We start from the raw sequence: 17,426 nt of genomic DNA, 5'->3' as shown, positions 1-17,426 counted from the left end.
TGTCAGGAGCTGGCTAACAGCCTTTTCCTCTTTCAGTGTCGTCAAAGAGGAAGTGCCAGACAACGACCATGAGCGAGTCACCGAGGAGGCAGAGGTGGAGAATCATCACATCAGGATTGCTATTTAAAGGTTGCACATTTTGAGGTATGTACTTTTTTTCTTGTCTTCTTCATGTGTGTGCTTGTATGCTGACAGGAGGGCAGCGACCACGAAGAAGGCGAGGATGCAGATGGAGAGGAAGAGGATTTTGACATGGTAGGAGACGAGACCTCCGACGAGTCTGACTCTGAAGAATTGGAGGAGAAAGGTAAAATAAGCCAGAGCAAGACAAGCCAGTGCACACAGCATTCATAGTAGGTACTGAAATAGAAGAGGCATTGGGATATAATGATGTGTTTGTGCACAGAGAACGTCCAGGCCGACCTGGCCAACATCACCTGCGAGATCGCCATCAAGCAGAAATTGATAGATGAGCTGGAGAACAGCCAGCGGCGTCTGCACACTCTCAAACAGCAGTACGAACAGAAGCTGACGATGCTGCAGAACAAGATCAGAGACACACAGCTGGAGAGGGACAAAGTGCTGCATAATATGGGTGAGTGAGACATGCAAACACATACTTGACTTCAGTAATATGCATTGTAACTGGTACCTAGATCAAGGAATCTAGAAGAACAAAACAAGAACAAAACCAAATGAAAGGCTTATTTGTTTTCCTTGATCATCTGCAGGTTCAGTGGAGACAGGTACGGAGGAGAAGGCCAAGAAGATCAAAGTGGAGTATGAAAGGAAGCTGAGCTCCATGAACAAAGAGCTCCAGAAGCTCCATTCGGCTCAGAAGGAGCACGCCCGCCTGCTGAAGAACCAGTCGCAGTACGAGAAGCAGCTCAAAAAACTCCAGCTAGATGTGACCGAGATGAAGAAGACTAAGGTAAATGATTAGGTCGTGTGATTTTTTCCACTTTCACACTTCTTGTTGCAGTGCTGATTGATTGTATTTTTCCACCAGGTGGTGCTGATGCGTCAGATGAAGGAGCAGCAGGAGAGAAACAGAGCCACTGAGTGCAGGAGGAACAGGGAGATCGCCTCTCTGAAGAAAGACCACCGCAGGGCTGAGGTGAGAGGGCTAGAATTCAATTTGAATCATTCTTACATTTTATTTGCTATGGTACTTTTATTACCAGTTGAGACAGCAACACTGGTGGGGTGCGTGTGCGTGTGCGTGTGCGTGTGCGTGTGCGTGTGCGTGTGTGTGTGTGTGTGTGGAGACACATATAGTAGTGGGAACTACCACAGGGGTGTTTTTGCGTATTTTGCCAGGTGCAATAGTGTGCAACCGTGCAAGATACAGATGTTATAGGTGTGTAGTTGAGATCAAAATCAAGGCAGAGCTTGAAAACGGCTGTGATCTAAGCAAAGCGAGCAGAAGCAGGAGCATAGGAAAGGAGGGAAGGGGCCTTGGCAGTGTAGTTGTAGTTAAAGAACTCATCTCTGCGTAAAACTAGTGGTTGCTCTAGAGGTGCTTTTTTTGTTACATTTGGACAGAGTCAGGTTAGCTGTTTCTCCCTGTCTCTAGTCTTTGTGCTAAATGAAGGTCAGAGTTCAAAGATGGGTGTAGCCCGAGCAAGGCCGCTGAAGTAGGGGGATAGGAAGTACGGAAGGGGTCGTTGCCCCACCACTTTACACCCCTGGCCTGAGTGTTGTCATAGCTGGTGTGATCCCATCGCAAAATGATCTCTAGGGTTTTTTTTATTTCACACATAAGCAAAGATATATTCAAGAGAAGACCCACGTTAACTCAAAGATACAACTAGTTTACCAACCTTTCACTTTCGCACTGTTTCTTTTCATCTTATAGCACCAACTAAAACAAATGGAGGCCCAAAAAAGACAACAGGAGTTGATTCTTCGCAGGAAGAATGAAGAGGTGAGATACAGAGTCAAATAGACGGGTTTATTCTTTCACTCTAATATGCAAAATGACTCTCTGTTTTGTGAATTGTATCAGGTAACCGCACTAAGGCGGCAGGTGAGGCCCGTGTCTGGAAAGGTGAGCAGGAAGGTGAGCTTACCTGAACCTCTCCACGAGCCGTCACATAGAGCCACCCCAGGAAGGATGCAGACCTCTGGAGTGTCCCCAGCCAATGGAGCCAGGTGTGGCTCATCTGAGTGTGTTTATGTGCATCACACAGTTATGTATGTGTTTAAACAGTTTTAAAAGAGCCACATCTCTCCCCTCAGGAGTTCACCAGTGCGGATGGGAAGTATCTACCTCAACAGGACAGCCAGGGCCAAATGGCAGTCACTGGAGAGACGTGTCACTGACATCATCATGCAGAGGATGACCATCTCTAACATGGAGACGGATATGAACAGACTACTGAAGGTAAAGCATGATGTGATCAGATTCAAGATGGCTACTGAAAAATAAGCAGGAAGAGAAGAAACCATGTTTTTTCCTGTAAATGTAAAATTATATTTGCCTGTGATCCTTTGAAAATATGCAGGAGATTCATGTAGCACACATGTCTTTCAGCCAATCAAGTGCTAAATTGGGAAGGCGGCTGCTGGCCTGTGTAATAAAATTACAAATGTCAGCCATTGCAGTACATAATTGTAAATTGAACTCTATTTCCAATAACCCAAAACCTAGAATTGATCTGATTTGAACTTTGTGGTGTTAAAACCACATTTAAATGTCTTTTTTGTCCCTTATTCTCATTCTTCTTTTGTCCCCTTTCTTCCTGTCTCCCCTTAATTCCCTCACACTAAACTTTGCCACCACATTAGCAACGGGAGGAGCTGACCCGGCGCAGGGAGCGGGTGTCCAGAAAAAGAGAAAAGATGGCGGTGGATGGTGCAGACGCTGACCGCTCCCTGGCCTGCCTGAACGAGGAGCTGGAGTCTCTGAGCGCCAACATCGACTATATCAACGACAGCATCGCTGACTGCCAGGCCAACATCATGCAGATGGAGGAGGCCAAGGTAAAGTATGGTAAAGGAGGGACAGTTGACAATGTACAGTGACGTTTAGCACGACCTTGTTAGCTAGTACATGCTTGTACTGGACGGTAGCCCTCAGGCAAACAATTGGGAAATAATTGCACAGTTCAGCACCACTGACTGCTCCCAGAGCATCAAATAAGCATCAGTCGCAGGTTCTTATTGCACACCCACTCTGTCAGACTCTCAGAAGCGGCTTCCAAAACCCTTTGGCTGCTGCCACTGGTGCTAAACTGTGCAATTATGTTCTTATTAGGATTGTGTTGCCAACTGTAAGCTAGTTTCAAACATGTGATTTACTTGTGTTTCACCATTTAAAATAAGAGTTAGCTAGTAAACACTTTTCTAATTGGTGTTTGTTCCTTGAAAACATTTGTAGTGCTGCTGCCCAATCAAAATCACTGCACCTTTGTTATCAGGAAGTCACTGTACAGTAAAACAGTTTTTTTTTCACAAACTGACAAATTAAACTTAACTGACAGAACTCTAAATGTTTAAATCTATCTATGTTGTATATTATATTGTTTGTTGTTATTAAACAGCATTTTAATCAAATGTCATGCCCATAGTGTCGACCACATCTCATTACCTGTTTTACTCTTTAGTCTACATGGGCTGATGTTAGCAAGCTAAAGTTAGCTTGCTAGGTTTAATAAGCTTTACAACACCTGGTAGTTACTGGATGTAAATATTGAACTCATCTCTGCGTAAAACTAGTGGTTGCTCTAGAGGTGCTGTTTTTGTTACATTTGGACAGAGTCAGGCTAGCTGTTTCTCCCTGTCTCTGGTCTTTGTGCTAAGCTAAGCTAACCAACTGCTCGTGGTAGCTATGGCGGTAGCCCATGGATGTCGTAGTAGCATTATATTTAACAGATAATAGAATACATTTCCTCATCTTACTCCTGGCAAGAATGCGAGTAAGTGTTTTTCTTGAAATGCACAAGACACACTGGTCAAATACAATGTCCTTTTTACTGAGTTTCTTACACTGCTACTTTATTGAATGTGTTTTTATTCCTGGCTACAGGAGGAAGGAGACACAGGGGATGTTACCGCGGTGATCAGCTCCTGTAATTTATCAGAGTCTCGCTTCCTTCTGGATCATTTCATGACTATGGCTATCAGTAAGGTATGTACCGCCCTGAATGACTTAATGTTATTTCAGTCTTAATGTCATCGGCGTGTCTTTGTTTGCTTACACATACTGACAACGTGTAAAGTCAGGTTTCCATATTACTCAGGAAGCAAATTATTTAACCTGTTAAAAATTTTTCCTTTATAAGATTTATCATGCAACCCCACCCCAGCATGTTAAATAAACATCGACCAATTAAGATAACATGATGCACACCTTTTATTACATTAGTTATGTGATACCTATATTGTTCAAAATAAATGGACTGAATGAATTTGATTGCATTGTTATCGCTTGTGTATGCTGATGGTTGTTGTGGCAACGTGCATACAATTTGTCTTTTCATCTGGATCTTGCCTTCATAGCCAATTCAGTGGAACAACTAAATTAAATTAGGTTTCAATTAGATTAGATTCCTAGCAGTAAAGAACAAAACAGAAAATATGAAGAGGTGAAAGTGATTACAACAACAACATAGACTACTAAAGATAGAGAGCCTTCATTAGGTTTGAGATATACAAACAGTTAAAAAAAAATGTACTGCTGCGTTTCTAGAGATAACCTGTTTCCTGTGTCATTGTGTTTCAGGGACTGCAGGCAGCTCAGAAGGATTCCCAGCTGAAGGTGATGGAGGGCAGGTTAAAGCAGACAGAGATCAACAGTGCCACCCAGAACCAGCTTCTGTTCCACATGCTGAAAGAGAAAGCGGAAATCAACCCGGAGCTGGACGCTCTGCTGGGCAGCGCTCTGCAAGGTGGGAAAGGACAACAAAAAGATACCCAGTCGAGCATGCCAATCACAATCACCTTTTTTTTTCTCTCACCACACGGCTACGTTTTATTCTGTAGGCCTCACAATCTTAATAGGTGTGCAAAAAGAATTTAGGCTTGAACTGCACAAACTGAAGGCCTGCAAAATAAGTAACATGTAGCCCTTTTCTCATCTTTGGGTTTGATTTTGATTTGATTACTGTTTGTTTTCTCTGTTGTGTTGGTGTGAACTCAGAGTTAGGTTACCTATCACCAGGTGAGTACGAGTTGCATAGCAATGTGACTGTTTAAGAGAGCGTGGTACATGCACACTACAAGATTGCCACAACATTTACCCCCAGTTAAAGGCATTAAAGAGCATTTTACACTGCGTTTGGAGCCTCTTTAAACTTTGGTTTGAAACGAAATCTATCTTTTTTTTTTACTATAAAAGTGAAAGCTAAATTTTCAAGACAATATATTGTTGTCTAGTAGTTGGAGGTGACTCTCTGACCTTTATATCCTTTTTTATACAGTATGTGATGCATTATAATGACTATATTTCTGAACTAGATTAAAAAATCTTGTAGAGTGCATCGACGTCAGACCTTTTTTTAAATACTAACCCAGTTAAAATAACTCTGCCATATGCATGATGTATTGTGTTAAGTGTCCCCTGTAACCCCACCTGCTAGCAAGTGCAACTTACTCAGATCACTAAATCTAAACAGCAGTAATTATCCACTCTGCAGCAGAACTCAAAGTGTACACAGCAGTTTGTGTGTTGTCATATCTGTGTTTTTATCTTCCTGTCTCTCTCACCCTTTCTCCAACAGTGTAGCTTCCAGTCACATTACACTAATGTCACCCGATTGCCCCCCTTTATCTAAAACTAAACCCGGTGACCCCTGTCCTTGTTATGAGCTGCTGAAGCCCTTACCATTGCTGTGCTGTAATATTTAGCTTTGTGGGTGGACGTTGTCTTTTGCAAGATTTCTTGAAAATACAGTTTGTTAGAAGATATACTGTACAATTAAAGGGAAACACATGTGCTTTGCAAATTAAGCAAGAAACCATATTTTTCACAGAGAACGGAGATGACAGTAGTAGTGACGAGTCCACCCCCAGTCCAGCTGCGGAAGGCAGGTAAATACAGCACACGTTATGCCTTTTTTCAGGTCAGCATTTTTTATATTCAATTTGTTATTTAAAGGTGCAGAAAAAACAGGTTCATGTTTACCTTTTACACTAAACTACACTTTCTCATAGTGGGAAAAGCACAGACGTTATCGATGACAGTCATTATGGATACTCTCCATTTAGGCGTGTCACTTCCTGTGTCTCTGTTGGTATTGTGCTTGAGGGTTCACTGACCTGCCCCACTGGAACACTTAAATGGAGCAAGCCATCGTTATTGTTATAATTCCCACCTGTGCTTTCCTAGAAACGACAAGTCAGCGTGTCTGCTTTAGAAAAGGGCTTTAAAGTCCCAGCCGGCTGTTGATTTTACACATCTACAGCACATACTGTAGGTGTTCTTAATTCTGGCTAATTAGACCTCTGCTCAGTCCTGTAAAGAGGTCCAATCACCATGGATAGTAGGTCCTTTAGGTTTTTACTTAGAGGAAGGGGATACTATTGGCAATTGTTAGTGAATAGTCAAAAGCAATAGCTCCAAAATAAAATGCACAGTTACAGTTCGTTCTGGGGGATATGACAAAATATGTCTATTGTATATTTCTTTTCTATATAATTTCTGTTGCGATATCTTGCTAACATACTAAACTAAGATGATAAGCAACATTATTTCTGCTTAACATGAGCATGTATTGGTTGTAACTGATTAAAAACCCCTCACTTTGTTTCAGCACATTGGCATCAGATCTAATGAAGTTATGTGGGGAAACCAGACCGAGAAGCAAGGTACTGTGCTGTACATGGCCATCTGATGTACTGAAAAAAGGTTTCCACATCCAATAAGCTGTAGTCAAAGTAAAAGTCAATTACAAATTTTAGTCTATTGCCCCTTTTTTACCTATAACTTATTTTTTTCCATTCCACAGTAGTTATTTATAGGACTGGAAACAATATATACCTGGTTATTTTACTTGTGTGTTAGCAGTATATTGAGCCAAACAATTCTGGTCCCTCAGGCTCGCAGACGGACCACCACCCAGATGGAGCTGCTGTATGCTGGCAGCGGGGATCTGTCCTGTGAATCTCCCACTGGAGACTTCTCGGCCCCTCTGCTGCCCCTCTCAGAGCGCCTCGAAGGGTCAGCAGACATGCAGGGTCACGTGTTTGCTCGAACCCCTGACCGTGAGCAAACTGTTTCCCCATCTGCACTGTCTGCCAGGCCAGCTGGCATGTAAGTGTTGGGACTAAAATTTCTCAGTGGTAGATCGATAGCTCAAGATATTTCTCTTGGTCAGAAATTATTATTTTGGTGGGGGGAAGATTATAGCAAGTATCATTCTGTACTGTATAAAACAGTGGTTCCCAACCTTTTTGGGAATGTGTAACACTATTTATCATATAAAATCATTTGGATCATTTCCGTTGTTTAATGCAGGTTGGTAGACTGAGGCTTAATGTTGCAACTGTTTATCCATTACAGTAGGTTACTTTTAGCCAACTATTTCAACCATTTATCCATTATTTTTAGCCAACTATTTTAATTATTTATCCATTATTTTTAGCTAACTATTTGAACCGTTTATCCATTATTTTTAGGTAATTATATGAATCGTTTACTTTTACTTGATTATTTGAGCATTTATTAATTCATTTTAGTTGGAGCATACCTATGTTTCCCACTTTATTTGGGGAATCTGACCTATTTTAGAAAAGGATCCGATGTTCCCCGTTTTTCACAGAAATGGTCCATTGTTCCCCGGTCTGTTATTTTTTCCACAATCAGTGCCGACTTCCCAGCAAATAGGCTTATTCTGACCTTAAAACTTTTCCCTAACCCTGCCCTTCACCCAAACCCTAACCGTGACCTCTAGCCCTAACAAAATGCTGGATTTAATCTGCAAAGGTAGAGGTTTATGCGACCGGGGAACATAGGACCCGGGGAACATAGGGATGACCCTTTTTTAGCTACCTGCTCAAACTTCTTTGCTAGTTTGCTAACTAGTTTTTACGCACTCCAACTACAACATTCAGTGTTCAGGTATGATTGCCAATATATATTCATTTAATCCAATTAATTTAACTAAAATTCATTTAATGTACCCCCTGGGGTACAAGTACCCTTGGTTGAGAATCACTGGTATAAAATATTTAAGATGGTTGAACATATGGAGTGCTGTGATCAGGGAGATTCAGTCCACACTTCAGTGTCATTTATTACTGTACCAAAGTACAACCTGACTCCTATCACTTTTACTATCTGCAGTTCTGGATCCAGGTCACCTACAGGGACTGAGAGAAGGCAAATGGAGCGATCGCCCCTCAGCCGAAGGAAGGTGCAAGAAAGAGGAGCCACGGCAACACACATCCCAACACCGACACACATACCTTTGCTTAGCACAGCAGAGGCTAGAACGAAATGCACTGACCACAAATCACTGTAAGTGAGACTTGGCATCAATAGCTACAAGGTTTTCTTTAAACTGAAAAGGTTGTTTCAGCTGTATAAGTGCTATCATTCAATACCACCCATGAAAGACAGTCAAAGATCATGATGTTTTTGAAATGTGCATGTTAAATTGTACTTCATGTTACCTTGTTTTCTCATTCAGGTTGGAGGAGTCGCCTGTATTTGAAGGCCACAGGTAATGTCCATGCCTTAATAGTCTAAAGTCTTTTCCTTTGGGCCTTTTCTTCTTTTCAAACACACCCTATCTTTATTTGAGACCATGTTATTTAAATGTACAGGCCCCGTGGTCAAACCTGGAAAACCTGGAGAAATCAAGACATTTCAAAAATATCTTGTTGTGTGTAATTAAACTAATTGTTACAGCATTTACCATGAATAAACTTCCAAGTTATGTAACATAAAAGCACATTTATTTTCAGTAACCGTTAACGCACCATAGTTAAGGTTTACTATCACTATCTCCGCATTGCTTCTCTCCCTCCATGTACGCCAGCTAGCTGACATGAGGTTTGAACAGAGTTGTATCAGTAATTAGAGAGCCATAAGATATCATGGAATATGTCGGCTACATACTTGTGTTGCTGCATTGTTTTTCAGACTAGCATCTAGAAATTGGTTCATTAAATCTGTGGGAGGCAGTTTACTTTGGTGTTGTTGGGCGAAGAATCCATAATAATCTTTCATCGTATTGTAATTCAAGTATCAAGATAGTATTCAAGATACTTTAGCCAATCACAGTCCATTTCAGTGTGAGAGCATTCCCATTGGCTCAGAACAGAGAGGGGGAGAAGAGAGCAGCAAGAGGAGGTCTCACTCAACTCCAAATTCTGCTGGGTTTTTTTTTTCTTTCTTCTACTCTTGCAGCTTTAGGAATACACTGATTGCACACTTTGAAATGTTTGACGTGAATGTACATAACCAACTATAAGAATGTGGAAGTAGTTGTGATTTAAATTTCATGCAATAATTAACATTTGGATTAAACCTGTGAATGTTCTCATTTGTCCAGGTCATCGTTATCCCCAAAGCAATTTCAGTCAAAAGCAACTGGACTTGGTTATTTGGTCGGATCAGTCCCAGCCTGGTCAGATGCGTACATAAACTGATGAAGCCTCTTGGATGAGAGGTGAAACGTCTTCCTAGACAAATAACCAAGTCCAGTTGCTTTTGACTGAAATTTCTTTGGGGAAAACATTTGGATTAAAGTATACTCTACAGTTCTATTCGTGTAGGTACTACTAATACATTGTGGATGGTCATGAAAATGTTATTATGGGTCCAAAAAGTCATTAAAAAAAGTAAGATTTAACATTTTGTCCATGAAAATGTGTGGGAAACTATTAATCACATCCACTGTAGTAGTTAGGACTTGTAACTAGATATAGCTTTCATGATGATATGTGTATTGTAGAGGTGTGATCAACCCTGTGACCGCCCCAAAGAACAGCCGTGGGGCCAAACTTCAGTGTGTCTACGTAGCAGAGGGGCACACCAAACCTGTTCTCTGCGTAGATGCTACAGATGATCTGCTCTTCACAGGATCCAAAGGTCAAAAAAAAAGTTTTTTTGCAACTCAGAAAACACATTACTTTCTTTTTGTGTCTGTTCTCTAACATTCATTGTGTGTGTGTGTGTGTGTGTTTTCAGACCGTACATGCAAAGTCTGGAATTTGGTGACGGGTCAGGAGATCATGTCTCTGGCAGATCATCCCAGCAGTGTCGTCTCAATCAGGTACCACTGTACTATGCAGCAATAGTTAAATAGCAGTTATAGCAGTATAGTTACTAAATGGGGTCACTTTTGATGAATTATTCTGTCTGTTTCCCTCGTAGGTATACTTCTAGTCTCGTCTTCACTGTATCCACAGCTTACATCAAGGTGTGGGACATACGAGACTCTGCCAAGTGTATCCGCACACTCACGTAGGTGTATTTATTCTTCTGAAATCTTTGAAGCTTAACACTGTCTAAGTGTAAGGCGCTTAGAAAGATTCATCTAATTTTTTTGTGGATGTCAGATCATCAGGCCAGGTAGGTTCAGGAGACATCTGTTCGTCAGTCAGGAGTTTATCCATCCCACCAGGAGAGAGTCAAATCAACCAAATCGCTCTCAACCCTTCCGGCTCCTTCCTTTACGCTGCGGCTGGCAATGCTGTGCGCATGTGGGATCTCCGCAAGTAAGTACAAAACACTTAGAGCTTTAGCTGTACAAAGCATTAACATAGGCAAACAGAAGAGAATTCATCTCATTTCCTTTCTTTCTCAAGGTTTGTGTCCACGGGGAAGCTCACTGGCCATTTGGGACCTGTCATGTGTCTGACTGTTGACAAATTAGGTAATGGACAGGATGTTGTCCTCACTGGCTCCAAAGACCATCATATTAAAGTAAGACACATAACTGTGATTGCATTTCTGTGCATATGCAATAAACTACACAAGAATCAGATGCATGGTGGGTGTATGTTTTTCCAGATGTTTGAGGTGGCAGAAGGTGCTCAGGGTAGCATCAGCTCCAGCCAAGCGTTTGATCCCGCTCATCAAGACGGCGTGGAGTCTCTGGCCGTCCATGGTGATGTTTTCTACAGCGGCTCCAGAGACTACTACATCAAGAAGTGGGACATCGCCAGTAAACAACTGTTACAGGTATACTGATACCATATCAGCATAGTTTAAGATTAGTAGAGAAACCAGACATTTTTTTCCCCCAATTTATATAAGCTGAAAAGTTTATACTGAAAAATGATGTGATCTGACTGGCTGTCATTTCCTCTAGCAGTCTGTCAGTGCCCAGGCAGACTGGGTTAGCGCACTGGGCGTGGTGCCAGGCTCCCCAGTGCTCCTCAGTGGATGTAGAGGAGGGCTGTTGCGTCTCTGGCACGCCGACTCTCTAGTGCCCCTCGGCGAGGTCCGGGGACACGATAGTCCCATCAACGGCCTGGCCACCAACAGCAGCCAACTGTTCACTGCCTCAGAGTGAGTCACAAAACCTGCTCATTTGAATTGTTGTGCTTTTTCCCATTACTGTCAAGTGCACAGTTATACGGCTCTATCAAACATAAGGAATATCGAAATGGAAATGTGATTTTGAAGCCAGTATTTATTATCATGACCTGAAGTAAATCTTTTCCTGTGTGTGTGTTTTTTGGCAGTGACCGCACAGTGAAAATTTGGGAAGCCAAAGGATCTCTGGAGGAAGGAGTCCACTGACACTGTCTCTCTCACAGAAATGTCCTGAGATCATCAAGGATTGTCTACTGGCTTTTACCCATGAACAAGTTCAGAATGAATAACTTGTGAAGCAACTACATTCACAACTTGATCAAGTGTTGGATGGGCTGTTTTTATTTTTTTATTAGCAACACTCATCCTTCACTGATTCTCCACAGGGATCTGTTTCAGGGAAGTCTAATTAGATGTGACAGCTCTCGGTCCTTCAAACTGAGTTTATTTACTGATATTTTAGGTCAAGTCGAATCTCAGTGGAGCCTCTCAAGTCTCCTGTAGAGCTCAGAGGATTACAGAACGGCTGCAATGGACAGCATCTTTCATAACGGTGACTTATGGATCTGTGACAATCGATCCAAGTGTCTCTCCTTTGCTTTCAACATTCTTCTCCTCAGTTCTACACTAAACAACATGGATACCTTCTATGCATATAGTGAGTTTTGCTGCTGAGAAAAAGAAATAACTGGTTTGGGGGAAATGCTTTGCTTCCTTGCACCACTTGTTGATTGCTGAAAGAGTCTGTGTCCCGAGATAAGATGTGGAGATCTTCCACTTACCAGCAATAACTGAGTCTATCCTGTGTGTTCACATGATGCGTGATGTGTGGTGTCGTTGCTCTCTGCGTCATTTTGGGTATGTGTGTGTGTGTGTGTGTGTTCTCTGTAAGAAAGGACCAAATAACTACTGAAACTGTGTGGTTTCATACTCCAGCTGTTACTGCCAAACCCTCTTTCCAACCCTGCTCTTGGAGAGCTACTGCATATTTTAATGGTTATCAAACCATTGACAAGCTTCAGCTGCCTGATAAAAAGCAGATCATTAGAATCAGGTGTGTTGGAGTAAGGAGAAACCTAAAATATGCAGGGTAGTAGCTCACCAGGAGCAGGGTTGGAGACTATGAGAGGCCTATAAATAAAACATACCGCCCTCCTTTTATAGGGTCCTTCCACATTTTCCATTTTTTTCTGTTGTTATACTCAGTTTTAAGTCTGCTGACTGATAGTATATTTCAAAAAATGTGTGGATCATGGCTGAACATCAATATTCTTACATGCTGCCTTACAAAAGCAGAGAGCGGTAACTACAGAAACAGTGAAAGTGGAGAAAAAATTAGAAGTTTGAAGGCTTAGACAAGCAGAGGAACAGATTGATTCAAAAAGCAGACATGCAGCAACTAAAAACAGAATTTCCTTTAGTGTTCTTCATTTGCACTGATAGTGTAATAAATTAGTCTTTGATTTAATACGTTAAAATGTGATTTAATAGTAGCTTAACCTCATCAAATCAGGTAACTGTAGCTAGTTTCAAAGGGGGTCATCCCTATGTTCCCCGGCCGCTGGTTAGGGTTAGGGTCAGGGTTAGGGTCTACATAAGCCTCTTTACCAGGGAATTCAGCACTGATTGTGGAAAACATAACAGACTGAGCAACAAAGGACTCTTTCTGTTAAAAGCGGGGAACATCGGACCCTTAAAAAATGGTCCAATGTTCCCCATTAACCATACAAAGTTGGGAACATAGGACCTTTTTTTTAAGAAAGGGTCCAATGTTCCCTGCTCACAAACAAAGCAGGGAGCATAGAATCTGGGGAACATAGGACCCGGGGAACATGGGAGGGGCTCCCTTTCAGAGACTGAGACAGTGGTTACTGCTATGCTGCTAAGCTAGGCTTTAGCTTTTAGCCGGACTAGTTTAACTGGTTTTAGCCTACTTTGTTCTGTCTCATTTATTTGGTGCAACAAACTCACTTGCTAAGATTTCATAGGAAAAGTCGCTGTCACAAGCTAGCGTTTACTAGCTAGCGTGGAATCTGTTTACTTTCTACCCAGTTCTATGGCATAATGGTTATGGAGCTAGCAAAATATTTGTCAAAAAGTTATGTTGAGTTTTAAAAAGTTTAAAACAGTTAGCTAGTAAAACCCTGCTTTTTTCTGAATATGAACTTGTTAAAACCCAGCCACACTAGCTAATACCTATTAAATTACCAGAAAGATAAAGTACAAACTCTCTATTTCAGTCATGAAATTTGTTCATGAATAGCAGCTGGGTTTCTGATTTCAGTATTCTCTGGTAATAAACAGACAGTTTCCTTCAAGTATTCGTAGCCTTATGTAGTGCTTTAGGTCCCACTTTGTCCAACCTTAAATAGCCATGCAAAACTTCAAATGCTAAAGTGCTGCTCTTCCAGAAAAGTGCTTTTAGAAAACGTTTGCTCAAGTCTTATAGAAGTTAAATGAGATTCTTTAGTTAGAAGCTGCTCCTTATCTGATGGAATCAAGCACCTTGTTATTCCTACTGTTTTGTGAAAGCATTACTCCTGAAAGACGTGTGTATATGTGTGTGTTTCGATCCAAATGATGTGATAAGTCTTCATTCTGTTCCCCAGGTACGGTACTGTTCACCCCTGCTGTCTGTAAACTGCACACATGCTGCAGTTATCCGTATCAAATATATGTATACTTTTAAATGTGAGTCCCAACTGCTACTATTTATTTATTGATTTTTTTTGTTTTGTTATTATTTTACTGTTGTGTCTTCCTCATCGGTCAGAGATTTCTGCATAATCAGAGGTGTATTATCAGTGCCTGTAATAAATCCTAAAACCTGGGTAGTTACTGTAGAATCGCTGCATTATAAATGAGGACTATCCCATGTTTAAAAATGTCCGGATTATCCTTTCTTAAAAAATACTTGCTGCTCTGGTTTTGATAATTGGAAGTATGTTAGCAACGTTACACTCAGTGGGACTAAACTAATTGCACTGAAAAATCAAACATATCCCAACTTTAAATCAGTTTTCCCCAGTTGTCTCGCAACATACATTAGTTTAATAAACAGGAGTGAAATAGATTAGGTTAGGTTTTTCAGTCCCATTGACTTGCAATTGGATTGCTAAATAACCCCCCCCCCCCCCCCCCCCCCAAAAAAAAGAAACAATGTGAGGTGTAAGTATTCCTAATTCCTAATGAATCAGATCTTAATGATCCTTCTAATTGTAGTATCTTATTTTGAAATGTGACTGTAAATCTGCTCTTGTGTAAATACAACTTGTTTTCTTCCTGCATCTTCTCTTGTGCACAGTTTCAAATGACGGAAATATCCATTGCAGTGTGAAAATAAATTTTAAGATAAATGTTTTACAAGTGCCATGTTTTTATTTTAACTGTGTATTTTTACATCATGACCACATGGTGGTAGTACTGTATAATGACGTGAAGTACTGGATAATTCTGGCACGCTTTGTGTTTGTGAGCTTTGTGTTTTCTGAGCAAATACTTAAATGACGCAGTCTGATCATATGGTTAATGAGCAGGCAGTCTGTTTTAATTTTTGTAATTTGTGTAGGCCTACTATTTCTGTTCGGGGTTCAGTGGTTACCTCCAAGGGGTATAAAGAAGGCAATAAAGTACTGAGTACTGCAAAATCACAACACAGCAATGCTATAGCTAGGCCTACATTCTATATTAGCTCACAAGAATTTACGTACTGCGTAGATCTGTGGGTCTTGTCTGCTCTCACTAAATCATCATTTATCTGAAGTCTGTTTCATTCCTCCTTTAATTATAACTTCAGGCAGTAAGTTCAGCGCAGTAGAAAACAGAGAGAGAGGTGAAAAAGGGTAAGGAACATTCCCTGAAGACACAAATTAATGTGAACATGGAAGGATCAATATTTAATGTTCAGCTGTACTGAGAGCAGCAGTGTTAACTGGCCTTGCAGGAGCAGAGCATTGACTTGTGGCTGATTCACACTGTCATGTGTGCTGAGTTGAACTTCATTGTACTTTATTATAATAAGTGTTTTCAGATGATATAACAACCTCCCTACCCCCACCACTTCAATGTCATAAGTCATAACCTTGTGCTCTATACAAACATACGAGTCATGCACAATGCATATAATAGAGGATCACATTAGTTGCATGCTGTAGCTAGCTAACTAATTCAGCATTGTTGGTTTGTTGTATTATAACATTTTAGTGTTAGGTGGGCCTCACTAGGGGGACTCTGTGAATTGAAGTGAAAAAATATTACTTTTGAAAAGGAGAGCACATAGAATAGGCTAAATGTGTGTGATTTGGTTAAAGGTGTAGTTCAAAGAAGCAGTAGTTTGAAAGAATTTTACTGTTTTTTCACTTTCCCAGAGACACACAGTGCCTAATAAATGCGTTAGGGTGGACCTTTGTCTGAGAGGAGGCACACAGTCTAAGATGTTGAAAGTCTATTGACTGAGAATATTGATACTCAACTATCAGGTGACAAATAAATGGACCCAACCAAGATCTTCGGCTTACTTTTAAACTTAAAGGTGTAGTTAAACATTTTTTGAAAATTTTCTTTCTTTTTGAGAGTCGGATGAGAAAGTTGATACCACTCTCATGTACACTAAATGTGAAGCTAGAGCTAGGTTAGCTTAGCTAATCACAATGACTGAAAGCTGGGGGAAACGGCGAGCCTGGCTCTCCCCAAAGGTTAAAATCCACTGACCAGCCCCTATAAAGTTTAATAATTAACATCCCCATGGTAGGCTACTAGCAGATGAGAAAACATGAATTTTATGATTTTGCAGGGGTTTACGTGCTGGAAATATTTCTGTCGAGGTGCAGTTGTCATGGTTATAATGATGGTTATAAAGAGAATGATGACAAAAAGAGTTAAAGAAGAAGAAGAAGAAGAAGAAGAACTCCTTTATTAGTCCCGCGAATGGGGAAATTCAATTTTCACTCTTTTTTCATTTTACACACACGCAGGCCCGAAACACACACAGGCCCGAAATACACACACATGCTCAGACAGGACCTATATACATGCAACCAATGGAGAGATGTTAGAGCCAGGGGGCTGCCAGTGACCGGCGCCCCGAGCAGTTGGGGGTTCGGTGCCTTGCTCAACAGCACCTCGGCAGTGCCCAGGAGATGAACTGGCACATCTCCAGCCACCAGTCCACACTCCATTCAGGGTCCAGACAGGGACTTGAACCAGCAACCCTGGTAACCAATGGTAATGATAACGGAAAGAGTTAGAAATGTTAAATGAATGATTGATCTGTTATGTGTTCAACTGCTTTTGCCTACTATGTATTGGAAACAACAACAGAGACAGTAACTACACTTTTGGATTAAAAAAATAGTTTATTTTATAACACTTTTTATTTACAATCTTTAACTTACCCTTTATCAAAATTCATTTAAATAAGTAATGTTTGGACCTGCAATTATATATTTATTTTTTTATTACAAGTCTTTGGCGAATGTGCTGCATAGCAATAGTTGTTGATGCCTGTGTATTGCCGTGTTGGAAGAGAAGCAGTTGGTCAAAAAAAGAAAGAGAAAAAAGAGAGAATACACGTGAAAAAGAGAGAATACACGTGCCCGGCAACGGGCGTAACACTGTGACTTCCACTGTAATGTTGCCAGACAACTAGCAGAGTCAGTAGCCCAGTCAACAAAATAGTTTTGTCCTTTTTATATTTCATTTTTTCGAACATTAATCTGAGGTTTAGCTAGCATCCCTGGCTGTAGCTTCATATTTAACAGACAAACATGATAGTGGTATCGATCTTCTCATCTATAACTCTTGGCAAAGAATTGAATACTTGATTATTTTAACATCAAGCCTCAGATTAACCCTACTTTCACATGAATACGAATACAACCAAAAACTAGGGTCACTTCTAAGGAAGTCATCATTGGACTAGTGACCTTTTATAGGC

At 40.9% G+C, this 17,426-nt stretch overlaps 1 protein-coding gene across 1 annotated transcript in view; it reads left to right on the top strand.

Annotated features, from left to right (window-relative positions):
• LOC310962847 (kinesin-like protein KIF21A) overlaps positions 1-13,246 on the top strand; it is a 39,415-nt gene extending 26,169 nt beyond the window's left edge. The window contains exons 12-35 of the mRNA XM_083935445.1: positions 37-94; positions 196-307; positions 407-595; positions 732-931; positions 1,010-1,117; positions 1,859-1,927; positions 2,009-2,154; positions 2,242-2,386; positions 2,791-2,985; positions 4,031-4,132; positions 4,727-4,892; positions 5,976-6,033; positions 6,756-6,810; positions 7,041-7,255; positions 8,288-8,461; positions 8,634-8,666; positions 9,903-10,039; positions 10,139-10,223; positions 10,325-10,414; positions 10,510-10,668; positions 10,759-10,876; positions 10,964-11,134; positions 11,268-11,464; positions 11,641-13,246. Of these exons, the coding sequence (XP_083791571.1) occupies positions 37-94; positions 196-307; positions 407-595; positions 732-931; positions 1,010-1,117; positions 1,859-1,927; positions 2,009-2,154; positions 2,242-2,386; positions 2,791-2,985; positions 4,031-4,132; positions 4,727-4,892; positions 5,976-6,033; positions 6,756-6,810; positions 7,041-7,255; positions 8,288-8,461; positions 8,634-8,666; positions 9,903-10,039; positions 10,139-10,223; positions 10,325-10,414; positions 10,510-10,668; positions 10,759-10,876; positions 10,964-11,134; positions 11,268-11,464; positions 11,641-11,698 (3,040 nt within the window). The 3' untranslated portion in view covers positions 11,699-13,246. The remainder of the gene's footprint in view (positions 1-36; positions 95-195; positions 308-406; positions 596-731; positions 932-1,009; positions 1,118-1,858; positions 1,928-2,008; positions 2,155-2,241; positions 2,387-2,790; positions 2,986-4,030; positions 4,133-4,726; positions 4,893-5,975; positions 6,034-6,755; positions 6,811-7,040; positions 7,256-8,287; positions 8,462-8,633; positions 8,667-9,902; positions 10,040-10,138; positions 10,224-10,324; positions 10,415-10,509; positions 10,669-10,758; positions 10,877-10,963; positions 11,135-11,267; positions 11,465-11,640) is intronic.
• Positions 13,247-17,426: the final 4,180 nt, after the last annotated feature.

The sequence above is a fragment of the Echiichthys vipera genome (assembly GCF_963691815.1).
Source record: "Echiichthys vipera genome assembly, chromosome: 20".
Classification (NCBI taxonomy): Eukaryota; Metazoa; Chordata; class Actinopteri; order Perciformes; family Trachinidae; genus Echiichthys; species Echiichthys vipera.
The sequence above is the reverse complement of the archived record's forward strand: the minus strand, read 5'-3'. Positions and strand labels throughout refer to the sequence as shown.